At 34.4% G+C, this 17,295-nt stretch overlaps 1 protein-coding gene across 3 annotated transcripts in view; it reads right to left on the bottom strand.

Annotated features, from left to right (window-relative positions):
• The window catches only part of GALNTL6 (polypeptide N-acetylgalactosaminyltransferase like 6), a 1,197,302-nt gene that overhangs the window by 648,205 nt on the left and 531,802 nt on the right, over positions 1 to 17,295 (bottom strand). For all 3 annotated transcript variants that reach the window (XM_019440998.2, XM_019441000.2, XM_019440999.2), the window contains exon 5: positions 12,988 to 13,154. In XM_019440998.2, the coding sequence (XP_019296543.1) occupies positions 12,988 to 13,154 (167 nt within the window). The remainder of the gene's footprint in view (positions 1 to 12,987; positions 13,155 to 17,295) is intronic.

Here is a 17,295-nt window from a genome sequence, read left to right on the forward strand (position 1 = left end):
GGTTCTCAGAGGTGAGGGAGAATGGGTGAAAAAGGTGAAGGAGATTAAGAGTTACAAACTTCCAGTTATAAAATAAATAATTCACAAGATTAAATGTACAGCATGGAGAATATAGTCAATCTTATTGTAATAGCTTTTTATGGTGACAGATGGTAACTAGACTTATGGTGATCATTTTATAATGTATATAAATATTGGATCAACATGTTGTACACCTGAAACTAATGTAATATTGTACATCAACTATGCAATAGGAAAGAGGTAACTGATCACTCAAGGATATTGTGCACACAATGACATGAGCTGCAGGTGGTGAGTGAAACCCTGAGGAGCACCAATGTTCAAGGAGAATATAGAAAAGAAGTCCATGAAAATCCTGAGAAGGAATGACTGTAAAAGCACACTGAATGAGAAGGAGGGGTACAACCAATATCAAATGACACAAAGAGATCCAATACTAAGCTATTATTACATAATCAAATTAATTTATTCTTTTCTAAATAAAATGATTTATTTAATTAAACTAAACTAAATTATAAATTATTTGCTCAAATTATTCAATTAATTATTAAATCCTCATATAAGGAGCTCATTGGATTCCATAATACTCCTAATTCCAATTTTTAAAAATGCTTTTAATGTTTATTTATTTTTGATAGAGAAAGAGAGAGAGAGACAGAGACAGAGTGTGAGCAGAGGAGGGGCAGAGAGAAAGGAAAAAATAGAATCTGAAGCAGGCTCCAGGTTCTGAGCTGTTAGTACAGAGCCCAATGGGGGACTTGAACCCACAAACCATGAGATCATGAACTGAGCCGAAGTCAGACACTTAACAGGCTGAGACATCTAGGTGCCCCTCCTAATTTCAATTTTTAATGGTAGGTGTACAGCTTCAGAATCATCTATATGAAATCATGGACACACCAAAGGTCTATGAAGATAATATGTTTGGTCTTTGTGAAGGTTTACAGCATCTTTCCACCACTGTGCTACAACTCTTCAAAAGTAACAGTTTTACAGGGAAGAAATGATTATTTTTAATAATATCTAAGAATCTAAAAAGCATAGAATTAATTCTGTACTAAAATTTGTTGGAGACAGAATTAGAGGTCATCCACTTCAATTCCAGCCTTTTAAAGCAAAAACAATAATGGCCAAAATTAATTGAGTGCTTACTTGTACCCACTCCAGTTCTAATTGCTTTACATGTAGAAACACAATTTCCCAATGAGTATATGTCAAGTGAGATAACTAACTTGTTCATGGTTACAAAGCCAGTAAAAGCAAAGCCACAATTCAAACTTAGGATGTTGTCCAGATAACCTACTTAACCACTACCATTATGACAGAAAAGGAAAGGTGGAGTCCCTTGCTGATATGTCTAGTAGGTTTTCAGAATGAAATATGACCCATGGTCCCTTCCTTCCTCAAACACTCTGTCCCGTTTTCTGCCCCTTCTTATTCACTGTTGCTAAAATAAGATAATGAACCACACTTTCAAACATTGAAATGAACAGAACATGCTGATATTATTCATCATGCATTGTCTTGGCAAAAGCTTATCCTGGGTTCATTTCTGACCGAGTATAACACCATAACCCATAGGCATTTTCTCAACCCTACAGGTATGAAGCCCAGCATTAATGGGAGGTACTGTGGCAATTTTGTTTCACCATGCACATTGGACTTCAGCTCTCTTGTACATTTTCCATGATCTTAAAATTGAAAGCAGCTTAAGGAATTTAAAAAGATTTGCTGTATCTGTTACTAGTAATGCTTTATAATGTCTCTCACCAGAAAAGAGACTTCGCCATACTAAATCATCAGAAACACTCTTGACCTACAGTGTTAAGGGTTCTAAATTTACCATCAAGTATTACTTATTTTGCAGCGTAGACTAAGTCAGTTTCCCTAAAATTAGCAGAATGGGTTGCCCTTTTATTTAAAAAAAATTTTTAACATTTATTCATTTTTGAGAGACAGAGCATGGGTGGGGTAGGAGCAGAAAGAGAGAGACACAGAATCTGAAGCAGGCTCCAGGCACTGAGCTGTCAGCACAGAGCCCGACACGGGGCTCGAACTCACTAACTGCGAGATCATGACCTGAGCTGAAGTCGGACGCCCAAACCATCTGAGCCAGGCAGGTGCCCCTATGGGTTAACCTTTTAAATTCTGAAATAGGTAAAACCAAATTCTATGGTTCAAATTAACGACACAAGAAACAATAGGTGCTAGCAAAAGCAGTATGTTCAGGGATTCCTAGAAGCTTACCATACCACTGAAAGTCATCCTGCTACGACATCTTTTGGACTCAGCTTGTTTTTGTTTCGATGGAGGTACGTCCATCGGGACAGAGGTACGTCCACTCATGCATATGTCACCTTTCATAGAGAAGTGTGATTAAGGTGCACATAAAGGCTAATTAGCATCAAGAAATTTAGGGTAATCTCAGATGTTTATAGAAGTGGCCTAGGAAGTCTATGTGCCCTGTACCTAGGAACCAAGGGTCAGTATGATACATTGCGTCTCCTGGGATATTATTTTAAGGTCACTCCTGTGGGAGAATGAAGCCACAGCTCTAAGAAAAATCTGAACTTTGAAGTCATACCCCCCCACTGGGAGAATATTTGACTAAAATTTAATAAACCTGTGCTGACTCACAGTACTCAATGTATTTCTTATTACTTAAAAAATATTGCTACAACTACTTTAAGATGTTTCCAAAGATCAAAAACAAGTTCACAGAACTTTGGAAACTGAAATTTGTCTTTTTGTACATATAGATATTTTTTTTGTCTGACTTGGGTCTTAAGAAGTTATTTCATTCATCATCATTTCATGAAGATTATTCATGGCTAAAAGATAAATATTATAATTTCTTGGAGCATGTAGCAATGGTTTAGATCTTCCAGTTTGAAATAGTCACGGATTATCCTCCTCTCTATATTGGGTGACTTCGTTTTCCTATCCTTTCCAGTTTAGAGACAGTTTTTCTCAAAAGTGAAAAAGAAAGTAGTGAAATTATGTCTTGTTTCTTTAAGTTCCTGTCATACTTGATCCTTTCTAAGATTCCAAGACCTGAAAGTGGCAAAGCTGGGAATTGAAATCAAGCCTTCCTGATACTTAAGCTGTGAACGACTCACAGTGTTTCGATGTATCCTTTGACTTTATAAGTTTTGCACTACTCGGTAGCATAAAATAAATAAATATTTCATTTTCTTCATAGAGTCCTTAATTTATTTTCTAAGAAGCGTTGTTTCAAGTTGGTGATGGGGGAAAATGTAACCAATCGAAAAAAAAAATCAATTACTTAACTTTAATTTCAGACCCCAAATGTATCCCCATTAAATTAGAAATGGCCTTAATAATTCTGCAGAAACAGAATATGTAGAAATTAAAATGATAAATTACAGAGCTAGAATTTCTTCAAGATATAAAATTAAGCTTTCCTTTGTCATTGCCCACTATAGCACTGAGGTCAAGGTTTTCTGCTCTTTGAGGCAGCCAGTAGTTTTTCAAAAAGCTTGTAGATATACATTCTATGTAGAGTTCTTACCCGGGTTTTAGTAGACCAGGCAGAAAAGAACGGAGACATAAATAATGTTTATCTAATTAATGTCCAATCCAATGGCAGATATTTTTCCAGTCATGTCCCCCTTCAATCCCAGACTAGCTTCTCTCCGTCCTAGAAAGACTCTCATCTTTTAGGCACATTTTGCACTAGAGTGGCCCTGGGCAATCTTGCCAGTTTCTTCGTTTCTACGCAGTGAAGTAACTTTGTTAGGCTACCTAACTTGGGAACGATACATCTGGAAGAAAGATATAATCAGATGACCTACAGAAGGCCAGCCTAATACCCACTCATTCATTCTATTTTACATCATTCTGTGAAGCTACATGAAACACATATATGTTTTATGGCCCATTTTACTGCCTTGTGAGCCTTTCAGAATGTTAGAAACTCTGTTTTCTGTGTGAGGAAGGTTCTGATTGGCACCCTGTAGTCTTAGAAGACCATTGTGGATACTGAAATTTGTAAGTTCAAGTCATTATTATTCTCATGAATCCTCCATTCCAATACTTGTATGTACACAGTGAAATGATGGTTTCTATTATGATCCTGATCCTAAGGCAAAAAATGGGTAATAAATTAGATTCAATTATCTAGAGTGTCTACATAATTGTAGTACAGTTTTATTAAATTAAAGATAGTTATCAGAATGGTTCCTGTTTCTCAGAATTAGATGTCTGAGAAAAGTACAGAGGAGAGAAAGCCTGCACACCTGAGCACAAAATCTGTTCATTTCGGTTTTGTCTAGCATTTATCTAAGCATATAAAGTTGACCTACTCTGTGACCTACAAGGTCACCTTTCTGAGTCTTCATTCATTTATCTATAAAATGTTACAAATGTACCATGTCACTTACAAATTCCTTCATCTCAAAGATCCTATCGTTCTATTGTGGAATTGTTCCTCAGCTGACATAAAACATCTAATTTGTATTAGAATTTTGTTGAAACGTGTTTCATAAACACAAACGCTTGACGTTTAAAACTTGTCAGCTTATAAAAGACCTTGACCGATGAGAGATTAATAATTTTCTAAGTAAATGCTGTCATTCAAGAGTAAGGAGTGTGAAAATGGGTACAGGAAACCTCATTTAAAATGGAGTCAAAAATCCCTGAAGGGGGCGCTCTCACAGATATGCCATTGTTTGAAGGCTGCATAACCAGCAGGAAGAAAGATTTGAATTATCTTGACAAGGGAGGGCATTTTTCACATAGGAATTTCATCCCCTGCTTTTAAGAAAAAGAAGGAAGATCTCTAAATGCTGTAGCAACAACACGATAACCACTACTAAAGCCAGTGAGAAACCACCACAACCTGGAACTCTTAATTTTCTCCAAAGAACTTTTGTTTAAAAAAACCCATCTCAATTTCCTCCTAAAATCTAATAAAGGCTGGCTTTCCCTTTGTCTCTTCAGACCTGTCTATGGTTTACCATAGGTTGCTTGTCCTGAATTGCAATTCTCCTGCTATTCCCAAATAAACTCATTTTGCTAGGGAAATAACTGGCTGTTTTATTTTTGAGCTTGACAGGATGAAATATTTGTGCGTTTTTGTATTGTGTCAATGCAGTGATTTTTTAAAAATTAAGAGCAGATGGATATTTAGACATCAAAAAGAGCTGTTTGAAATACTGAACACTGTATTATTAAAACTCACCAGCTGAGGTTTGCTGACAAGAGGAATAATCATAAAACATAACCTTTTATTTCATCAGAGAAAGTTATGCCTTCCCAACATCTGAAGCCCAATATCCATAAAATGGTTTCATACAAGTGACATCCTACTCAAAACAGCTGTCTGCAAGGAAAATAAATGGGATTTAATCTGCCATAAAATGAATTGCACAATTTATTTTTCTTGAGGAAGTCATGCCTTTGTGACATCGGTGAGCTGTAACAGTTTTGCTTTGAAAAGAAGCATCTCTTTCTATGCCAAACCCATATTAATTCAACCATGTGGAGTTTTCCTCCAGAAAAAGCAGATCGGCTTCCCACCACCTGATGATGGGAGTTGCCATCCTCCACCTTTAAAAGCACCGATTTCAAACATGAACCCTAACTAATTATTTAAGCCAGAGATAGAAGGGTCTTAAGATGCCTGGCTATTAAGTACAAAATATATAAAAACTGTCACTCAGCCACTTAATGTCCTACAAAAAATGACTATTTCATATGCTTCAAGTTAATGTTTAAGAAGAGAACAAAACTGTAAGAGAACAAAATGATAGAAAAATGACAGTTCAGATTTATCATATCTTCAAAATAAAAATATTAAAAAAACTTGAGAGAATCATAGAGCAAATATAAATATTTATAACCCCAAAGTTGACTTACTATTCTATTTGGGCATTTTAAAAGACATCTAGCAATAGAGGTATGGTATGGTAGAGCTAAGGTTTTAAATTTTTTTTTTTAATGTTTATTTATTGTTGAGAGATAGAGCATGAGCAGGGGAGGGAGAGACAAAGAATCCGAAGCGGGCTCCAGGCTCTGAGCTGTCAGCACACAGCCCAACGCAGGGCTCGAACTCAAACTGAGATCATGACCTGAGCCGAAGTCAGATGCTCAACCGACAGAGCCACCCAGGCGCCCCAAGCTAAGGTTTTAATTCATTTCATTCATTTAAGTACACAAAATATTTTTTTAATGCCAAAGGAAAAGAGAGCCACAATAAGACAAATTTTAACTGTGAAATCTGTGATATCTAACATACAGTTCAACCAGACAATGAAACTTAGGTTTGCTTCTTCATTCTATCATACATTTTTTAAAATATTTATTTTTATGTTCAAAATTAGCCTAAAAGCATTTCATTCTGATGACTACCTTTTCTCAAACTACATTCTCACATGCCACAATAGAACATTTTAAAATAGTTTTTGTCAAAACTAACCACATTATCTATTTGAATGGAAGTTTCCACAAGCATACCTTTGTAAAGTAAATATAAATCCTGCTGAAACTGAAATTAATTTAATCACATTTAGCTATATTGTTACTTTAGACGGCAGAAGAATATAATGCCTGCAAGAATTTTTTTTTTAGTGCTCTGAACCTACCAGTGCTAGTGTTACAAATTCATCAAGAATAACGTAACATATACCTTTATAGTATCTCAAGGTCCCTTATTTTAATCTGCCAAACAAGCACCTACTTCAAATAGGCCTTTGCTAGATAAATAAGGGATTCTAATAGTAATCGTGAGGACTGTGAATGTGTGTATAACCCTCAGTAACATTCCTGAAGACTGGAGAGATTATTCACATTTGCTGTAGAGAAGAAAAAGGAGACAACAAAATGCTACTTTAAACATTAAGGCGAAGGTAAGGCTCACTAAGAACACATAACTCCCATTATTTTAGTCAGCTAAATTGTTTACATGGACATGGACATCATGTGAGATTGGATTTTTAATTTAAAAGTAGAGAGATAGAAGTCCCCAAAGTGCTTTGCCTGCTGAGACAGATTCTATCAAGGCATATTCTGCCACTGGTGGGTAATACTCATATTTTATGAATACAAAAAGATTTTTTTATGAGTTAATTTTGTATTTTGTAAGTTCCAAAACTTACTCTTGTAGTTTATAGGCTCATTTTCCTCTGACCTTGAGAACACATTACTGTTTTATGTTCATATTTATGACGCTGGGATACAGTGCCACTCTATGTTTTGACTCCTTTTCAACCACAAATGCTAAACTAATTGGTAAAACAGAACTATTTTATTAAAACTATCCATTTTCCCATTAAGCAATATGATATTCAAATTTATCAGCAGAAATCAGAATAGCTTTCTTTCCACTCTTTAGCAAGTGATGCTGAATTTCTACATAGAAAAATACACAATTGTATTTTACAACATGTTCTTAGTTCCTGCTACTTATTAGTATCTAAAACCGAATCTTTATTTTAAAGTACAATTATCCCTACAGTTTAAAATATGAATATTAGATCTAAACAATTCCAAGATGCATCACAGTGACTAGTTCTTAATAAATCTGAGACATAAAAATCGCATGTCTCATCGTCTAGTATAGTATCTGATGAAATACCAGCACTAAAACATTTTTGTTGACTGTCATCTAAGAATCTTTATATGCACTTTAGTGTTAGTATTTTATCATATAAATAGAAATGCACTACCATTCTTCATCTATTTTATGACCTTTTCACACTGATGATATCTTCCAACTTCAGATAGTTATAAAACATGTGCTAACTGATTTGTCTGCTTATGGAAACTTGCCTTAATGTACACTTGGAGACTATTTGAGTAAAAGAGAACCCAATTCAAGGCTCATCATTACCATTTGTGAGGTGATTTAAAAGAGTCTCACTATTTTAAAGATTTACAAACACTTTCAACCATGTGAGGAATTTGAAATTTTTATGGTAATATGGATCTTTACAGAAATTGCTTTGCTATTGGTTGGTAATATATATGTCTATATAAGCAATATATATTATAGATATACAAATATATATTTCTTTTCCATTTTCTGAACTTGGCATGGAAATTACTGAATGAATCCAATGCAAAATAGATCTACAAAATGCTAGGAAGAGAAGGAAAATTGGCGAGAGGGAAGAATGGCAATAACCTAAAACTAAATATAAAATGCTATAAAATGAATTCATCAGAAGATGGAGGAAATGTCTACAAATTTGTGAAAATGCCAAAATCTATCAAAGAAATATAATAACAAATGTAAAATTAATATCTAAAATAATGTACAGATAATGTTACAGAATTTCCCTCCCAATGTTTCCTTACAGATTTATAAATCCAATATCAATTGCAAAGTAGGCAATAAAAACAAATAGAAAAATTTGTTTATAATAAGATACACAAAAAAACAGGGCATTTTGAAATTAGGCTACTTATGCATTCATATCACTCAATGAAGCTTCAGCCCCAATTCTGAAATACATGAAAGTTATTCTGAAGCTTTGATTCATATAAAAATTACACAAAGATCATGTTGAAATAAAGATTTTGATATATTTGGATGGAGCCTGAGAGTCTGCACTGCTAATAAGCTTTCATCGTGGTGCTGATGCTGCTGGTCTGTGGACCACACTTTGAGGAACAAGGATTTATGCTATCTACAGGAAAGTACACTGGGTTTCTTAAAGTTGCTGGCTTTGCCAGATTGGGAGGATTATTTCTAGTTTCGGATTTTCCCTCCAACTAGTACATGGAACATAGCAGATCTTTGTGAATCTGAAATATTCAACTCCTACCTTTCCTGACCAGCTCTGGAATAAGCAGGGGCAAGAGGGAATGAGTGTGTGTGTACCTGTTTTGCGTGTGTGTACCCAGTGCCCAGTTGTACCCCCATACTTGCATTAAGGGAAAGGTGTCAGCCACTCTCCCGTGACTATCCTAATGTGAACTTGCATTCATCTAAGCACACAAAGTTTAGAGAATTGTCAGGTTCAAATATGCCCTATCTCTGAGGTTAAGCCCCAGCTTATTTCACACATTTCAACATTCTTCCATGTGGATGCTGTTAAGGTTGCCTGGAATTTGGAGATAAGCCCAGGATTAGTCCTGCTTTAAAGTCATCACGAAGCCTTGTTACAGGCCTCAAGTTAAGTTGTTAAATGTATTTCTGAGAGCTTACTGGGAAAAAAAAAAATAATCACATGCACTAACTTTGGTGAGCTTCAGGTAGCAAAAACATAATGTTGTGGAAAACTTACCTGCAGACCTGTACCTTCACGTTTCTGTACACAGAGGGCTTATGATAGGAGGCTGAAACAATATTCTGTTTACCAAGCTTGCTTTAGGAAGAATATGTAAAACAAGAAGGGCTGGAAAAGGGCGTGTACTTTTTGTTTTTTAATTTTGATAACTGGGTCAACCCTATTCAAGCAGATTTTTAAAAATCACTCGTAATATTCGTAAAAACTCTATAATTATGAAATATTTTGGTGGTTTTTTTCTCTACTGCTATGAAAACTACTACTACAGAATTTGCCAATTACTAGATCGCTTACAGTTTTTGGAACTCTGAATTGCAAATGACACTAAACTTGTGCTATTAAAATAGCCAACATGCTGGCTTCTCTCTTTTTATTTATTTATTTTTTACATATATAGCTATTCTATTGACCTAGAGGACATAAAATATAAGGCAGTAATATTTGGTTAAGTCTTGTCAAAATGTTATTGCCTTCGGCCAAAGGACATTGCAGAATATCCAGTAGAAGAACCATAGTGCAAAAGTGTTTAGATATATACTGAACAGACTGGAAATTGGAACAGAGTTCTGAAAATAAATATAAAGTAAAACATTTCAGAAATAATTTTCTAAAGGAAGCCAAAAGCCCCTATCTTCCCACACTTTAAAGTTTATCTGGCCTACTTAGTTTGATTCTTAAAGAATTGGTGAAAAGACTCTGCATGTTACAGGCTTACAATTTCTGTGTTGTCTACATAAATGTATAAGTATACTTTCAAGTGTAACAATTTTTAACAGCATAGCTAGAGATAGGATCAGAATAAAAAGGAGCAGGAAAACTGTCTCTGTCTTAGAGGCTCTGTAAACAAGAGATGTCTTAAGATACCTTCCCTCTCATATAATGGAGAAAATAAACTTGAAAGGAATTTTGATAAACACTCATGTAAGGCCTCTCCTATAATATAGGTGGGTAACATGCTCTTTTTATCCTCCTTTTGATAAACCTCTACAGTGTAGTTTTTCTTCCACATCTGTAGTAAGTTACTTGCTTATTGGTAAATTTTGATTTTTTAAATGTTAAAGCAGCCTTAATTTTTCTAACATGCTATGAATTACCACAATTTGTCTTCACAACCCCTCTGACTTCTGTTCCTTCTGGAGATGATAGGTGGGTAGATGGATGAATGGATGGATGGATGGATGGATGGATAGATAGATAAATGATTAAATTGAGAAGACCTCCACAAAAAAGTATGGAGACTTTTTATATTATAATAGTAAGGGAGTATTTGATGAGTAGAAATAGTTGAGAGCAATTACTCTATTTTGCAGTGCACAATTTGCTCAACCATCCAAGGCAGCTCTCCATCCTGACCTCTCTATGAGGAATTACTCAGATAACTAAGGACTTATCTCCATTTTGATAAAAAATCTAAGACACAGAACTCATTAATCTGATGTCATATAGTTAATAGTTGGTGTTAGAATTGTAGCTTGTGTTTGTCACGTTAATTTTATGATTTCCCATAATTCAGGAAGCAGGACTGATGATTCTTAGGTCCACCTAAATCCTCATATTTTGTCATAGGAGACTTTTTTTTTTAATGAAAACAAAAATTTGGAAGAAGAGTCTTTCCTGTTACATGCAACTTTAGAATTATGAAGTATTCTGAGAGATTATAGAACTATTTTTATCACTTATTTCTTTCAAAGTTTACTTTTACACATATTGACAATTTAACACAATAAAAAGCAATATTCAAAAAATTTAACCTTTTGAAGGTTTAATGATCATGAAATAATACTCTTGACTTGATAGTTTATAGGAATACAATATCTATATTAAAGGCTTAACAAAACATTAAAATAATTGTTATCTTTAAAAATGTCCAATAGAAGAGTCAAAATCACCATTACTATCCTAAATATTATTTTTTTCTGTTGTTCTACTTCTCTAACACTAATTATATTAACACTCTTCTGTCACTTACTTCCCAGGTGACATTATATGCAGAAGGATAGTCCATCAAAGTTGCTATTGTACAAAAGATGATGGGGAATTGAAGTCAAGAAAAATGCAGATGCCACTATTTTCTCCCCCTTAAAAGATGTTCACTTGAAAAATGCCTCTGAGAACATTCAGCAAAAAATGCTCTGTAAACCACAATTTTCTGCTACCAAATGTTTCCTACTATATTACCCTCAGGTCAAAATTCCACTGTAATAAACAGTTTACCAAGACAAAGTTAATTATGTAGAAAACGCTCCATAGATACACTATCTTATTTCTCTTAGTACCAGTCAACCACAAAAGACCATTTATCTGGTGATGTGCAGCCCAGATCTTTCTTCCTCATTTTCATTCTTTTATTTAAAAGCAAAGTTTAAAGTTTTAGCTGTAACATATTAAATGCTTATTTTTAGCCTGGGGTATTAATGACTACTTTGAAATAAGCAGTCTCAATTAGGAAAAAAAAAAAGAAATCAATGTGTTATTTAAATTAATTTTTTAAGTAATAAATTTCAGTTTTAGACACTGGCTTGCATTTTTGGGTAGGATTGAGTGCATATCTACCTAAGCAACACAAGGCAAAAGTTGCTTTGAATCAACCTAAATTACCAAGTGAGTAGTTTACTATTTTAATGGAATGATGTTAGATAATCTCATTTTTGTCATATAAATTTCAACACAAATTAATATTAGGCAAATCATGCTTAGTATTTGAAGCATATCATTCAAGACTGGAACTCTGTTAAAGAAATCTTAAGACTAACACACTGAGCAATTTTACTTACACAGAATTTTTAGATACTATGAAGAAACTGACATTTTTTCTTCAAATGAAATTTCCAAAACTTTAATTAACCCACTTGATTTCAAGATGTTTTCTCTTGTGAGGCATAAGAATAATATGCAATTAAACTCTGTTACTGCCATTTTTCTTACAGTAAAGCATAGCTCTTTCATGCAATGAAATGTAAGGTAGAACACTGTATTCCCAAATAGATCAACATCATTAGAAAACGTTTCTTCCTGTCCACTCACATCAGCCAAGAAAGAGAAACTTTCCTTTCCTTTGAGAACTAACAATTCTCACATTTAGAGCAACTATGATCAATGAAGTCCTAATTTCAAGAAACTTTCTATAATTTTATTCCCCTCTTATAAACCACATGATGTTTCTCAGAATGGTAGGTATATTAAAGCTTATGTCAAATTTTCTAATACACACCAGGCTTTTTGGTTTATTGTTCAGATATGACAAAATCGCTAGAATTGCCAAATAAAAATATTTGTGTTAATTACAATTTCTAGTATTTATGAAGTGACAAGCACAGACTAGAGTATATCATACTGGTAAATAATAGAGCAGATGTTCCTCAGAAACAAGAACAGATTTTATAAATCTACTGGAATATCTCCCCATTCATATGTACTTACAATAGCATATCTTGCAGTATTTGTTCTGAAGCTGAAAGTAGAATTTGGGGCATTTTGCCAATACCTATCTAATTCACAACAGAAATGTAATTCAAACTTTCTTATAGTTCCGCAAATGACACCAATACTTTCTCATCCATTGGCCAACACTTATGAAATCACAACACAGACAAAACTTCATAATCACCTTTCAGATAGAATTAGAAAGAAATATCACAATAATCTTCTGGCATTTTTTAAAGCCTGTAATGATTACGTAGGTAATAACAGAATATCATTAACTGTATCTTACCTCTATCACTGAAGTCATCTACTAGAATGATTTCTGCTATCAGACTCTCTGGGGTTCGGTTAATTATACTGTGGATAGTACGCAGGAGTGAAGTCCAACCTTCATTATGAAATGGGATAATGATGCTGGTGTTTGGCAGCCTTTCCAGGTACATCTTGTGCTTACAACTGGAGATGACATAGAAAGAAAAAAGCAATGTCAAATGCAAAACTATAGTGTATCTTACACTGCTATTTACTCACTGTGTTATCCAACATCTGTGAAAAACTGGACTTTGTCTAATACTTTTCCAAACAGAGCTTGTACATAATAATAATTACTCTGTTCATTCATGGAATTCATTAATTATCCCTTTCACATGTGTTCTTAATGAAATAATTATTTATCCTTTTTTGTATCAGGGATTCAAATACTAGGTAAGAAGTGCATTGAAATGTTATGTTCTTGTTAATGTATACTTTTCTTATTGTTACCTAATAGTAATGTGAACACTTTTTACGAGTTAAAATTGTTTCCATTTGGCACATGGCTAAGGCTTAGATAGGTTTCCTGAGAAGTTCTGGAAATCCGACTTCTATAATTATGCTTAGTTGATCAGTTTTGGTTGTGGTATGTTTCAATGGCTGGGTAACATTTAAGTTCTACAAGGAAAACACAGTCTTACAATGAAATAAATGAAGATTTAATCTTAAATAACCCTATACTGATACAACTACATAATAAGATTACTTTAAGATCCAAGCCAGACATTATCACATTTCTTGTGGAATTTTAACCAGAAATCCCATGTAGCTTTTTATTTATTATGAAAGAAATCCAAGATACCAAAAAGAATGTAGGCTTTAACTTTTGGCATAGTTAAAAGCGATTTATTATGTGTAATTGCTATTTTTACATATTTATGATTTATTTAATTAATTTATAAGCCACATGAAGGCAGGAATGTGATCTCAAATCTCATGTAATTCCTAGTTCAGCAGGTCACCCAAGCTTTTTTGAGGATGATGAATTCATCTAAGTTTGTGAAATTTTTGAGTTACTTCAAAACTAAAATAGGATAAAATTTCAATCAGTTATCAAATTCAATGATTTTCCTGATATGGATAACCTGATAACAAAAAAGAGAGTGGAAATCTAGAAACAGGCAGTTTCCACTTAAATGCAGAAGGATCTAAGGCTTCAGGTTTTGCCAGGACACTGGCTACTATTTCGTCTAGAGGAGGAAACAAACCATAGCAGGATTTGAAGTATGCTTAGATTCTACCAAGATGTATATACATGCACCAGAACATTCAAAACATTACTTAAAATATTCTTTCCAGTCGTTTCAACACTTTATTTTACTATGATCTCAAAAGGATATATTAAATACTGCTGTGGAGCTACGGATCTACACTAAGAGATGTTGCCTTACAGCTTGGGAAAACACGACAATGTAATTAAAGCCAGCAAAATTAACTATCCTAGAAAATAAAATAAAATAAAATATTTTAGTTATATAATTTGAAAATACAAACATTTCCTTTTTTATTGTGTCCATTTATTAATTTTTAATCTCAGTGTTTACTATTTATAACAATATCTATAAAACAAGTAGATTTTGATGTTTTAAAATAGGATGAAAAGAATTAGAGAGGAATATTAAAATAATACCATGAAATGGGCATTAAATGCTAGGAAAAAACCTGAAATTCATTTTAGGATCAAGCAAAATGGTTAAAAAATATATAATAGCATATGAAACAGTGATTTCTAAGGACGTATTGTGAGCTGGATGCTGTCACATAAATTGCACAAGTCTGGAAAAGCATGCTAAAGTAATTCAACACACCTTGTTATAATTATGTACAGTCACCCATTCTTCCCAACAAAGCCAAAGACCCAAGCTTCACTATATCAGTATTCAGGATAATTGCACCTACTCATGCAAACCATCATACCTAACAATGCTCTAGGAATGCAACTGATATTCCCAAAAAGGCAAATTAGTTTTTAATCATTAAGGTGAGACATTATACATATCACGTGCTTATTAAGAAAGAATTGCACTCAGAGCAATACCCTATAAGCAATCAATAGTGACATTTAACAGCTGTATATAATCTATTCAGAAAATAGGCAGACACAAAAGGATGCAAGATTGATCGTATGCAAATAAGGCTTGCCTTCATAAAAATGTTTTCAATTATTTCTATCTCTGTGAGCTCAAACTATTACCACACATAAGTAAAAAGATCTCTACTACTCATTCATTAAGTCACAATGATCTGCTGAGGTCTGACAGAAGCCAGGATCCAAAATGGAAATACAACAATGAACAAAACCTAGTCCCTGAGTTCAAGAGGTTTGTAATAGAATAGGAGATATAGAATGGTAAGTAGAGTTTAATAGGGTGCTATAGGATATTTAAGAGAGCCCCCTGACAGTGTTACAGAAATTCAAGTGAGAGCTGAACGTGGTCTGCAAAGACAGGTTCAACATATATTTAGGAACAGAGCTGACATGACTTGGAACTGGGAGAAGTAGTTTAAGGAGGACTCCCATGTTTTGGACACAGGCAATTGATCTTATGAAACACAGAGGGAGGGAGGCAAACCATAAGAGACTCTTGAATACAGAGAACAAACTGAGGGTTGATGGGAGGATGGGGGAGAGGGTAAAATGGGTGATGGGCATTGAGGAAGGCACTTGCTGGAATGAGCACTGGGTGTTGTATGTAAGTGATGAACCACAGGAAGCCCCAAAACCAAGAGCACACTTCACACACTGTATGTTAGTCAATTTGACAATAAAGTATATTAAAAAAGAAAAGAAATACAGACTGACATAAAAGCACAGTGTGTGAGGGGCACATCTCAGGATTGCAAGGCTTGAGGGCGAAGGTGAGTTCAATTTTGACCACGTTAAGGTTGAAGTGTCAAATATCCTGCTGAACACGGCAATTATATATATGGAATATACGTTTATTTGTCTTATGTATGTATGTATTTATGTATCTATGTTAATATATATGTTTTTGGCTCAAGGTGAAGATGTGTTTTACTGGAGGAACGGGCTTGTGAGTGATAGGCTGTAGCAGATGATGCCAGTGGACCACCAGCATTTCCTTACCATTCACAATCCTGGTACATGCCAAGAGGAACCTCTATAAACCTCTATAGGGGAACCTCTATAAACCTCTGTATAGAGGAACCTCTATAACTGCAGGTAGCCAAGTGAGTGCTTTCCCTCATCTCTGAACGGAAACAGATTAGATACTCTGAAGGAAATTAATATCCCTGGAGCAAGTATCAACCAAGGAAGGAGGGAAGGTGGAGAATAGACAGTCCTATGGTAAGATAACTGTGAGATGTTTTCTATGATGTGTACCACAGTTTCCCAGCAAGAGTGACTCTCAGGTGCCCACAGAGGTAAGCATCTTGCCAGTGTATCACTGGCTACTTTCCCTTCCTGTCTTACCTCCTCATCCAGCCTCCCCAGGTACTTTCCTCCTCAAAATTACTACAGTCAAACTTGTGTCTCAGGATCTGCTTCTCAGGGAAACTGTTCTTAGACATAAGCATATAAATTATACTGCATTTGTCACTTGTCAAAAACAGTCTCTTCAATATAAAGTGATGGCCAAAATTCTTTAAGAAACATTACTTTTGTTGTATTATGAAACTTGCAGTTTGTTACACCTGGAGATATTTTTAAATAATGTGCTTTTAAAAAAAATTATGGCACATATATTTTATTCTTTCTTTCAACTTCTTAATTACTGATGATGCTCTACTCCAGGTCTTCTCCGTGCCTATAAAATACAACTATAAGGATTTTGTACAGCGTACACATAAAAATAGCCTTATCTGAATTAGCAGACCATTAGGAATAAGGTCACCTCCTTTACATGAATGGGTATAATTTACTTTTTTTAACTAGACCACACTGAAAAGTCACTAATATTTTGTGCTGGTAATCATTTCTTATACTGAAAAATCAGACTTTATACATCACACTATCTAGGTTCACACTGATGACTTTGCCACGTCTACCTGTGTGACAATGGGCATGTTATTTAACTTCCGGAAGACTAGTTCTCTCCTTGCGTTGTGGGGCAACGCAAGGGTAAAAACAAAACAAAAACAAAAAGCCTTCTCCATAATGCGTTGAGAATTAAGTTACACAATCCATGTAAAAAACTGAGTACAGTATCATATCTGATACTAGCAAGGGTTTGATAAAGACTATTATTGTTATTGCAGTTATTGTTTTTTTAATTGTTGTTATTTTACCTGTCAAGTCCTCTATAGTAGGAGGTAGGAAACT

The sequence above is a fragment of the Panthera pardus genome, unplaced genomic scaffold, assembly GCF_024362965.1.
Source record: "Panthera pardus isolate Hobbes unplaced genomic scaffold, ASM2436296v1 HiC_scaffold_13, whole genome shotgun sequence".
Lineage (NCBI taxonomy): Eukaryota > Metazoa > Chordata > Mammalia > Carnivora > Felidae > Panthera > Panthera pardus.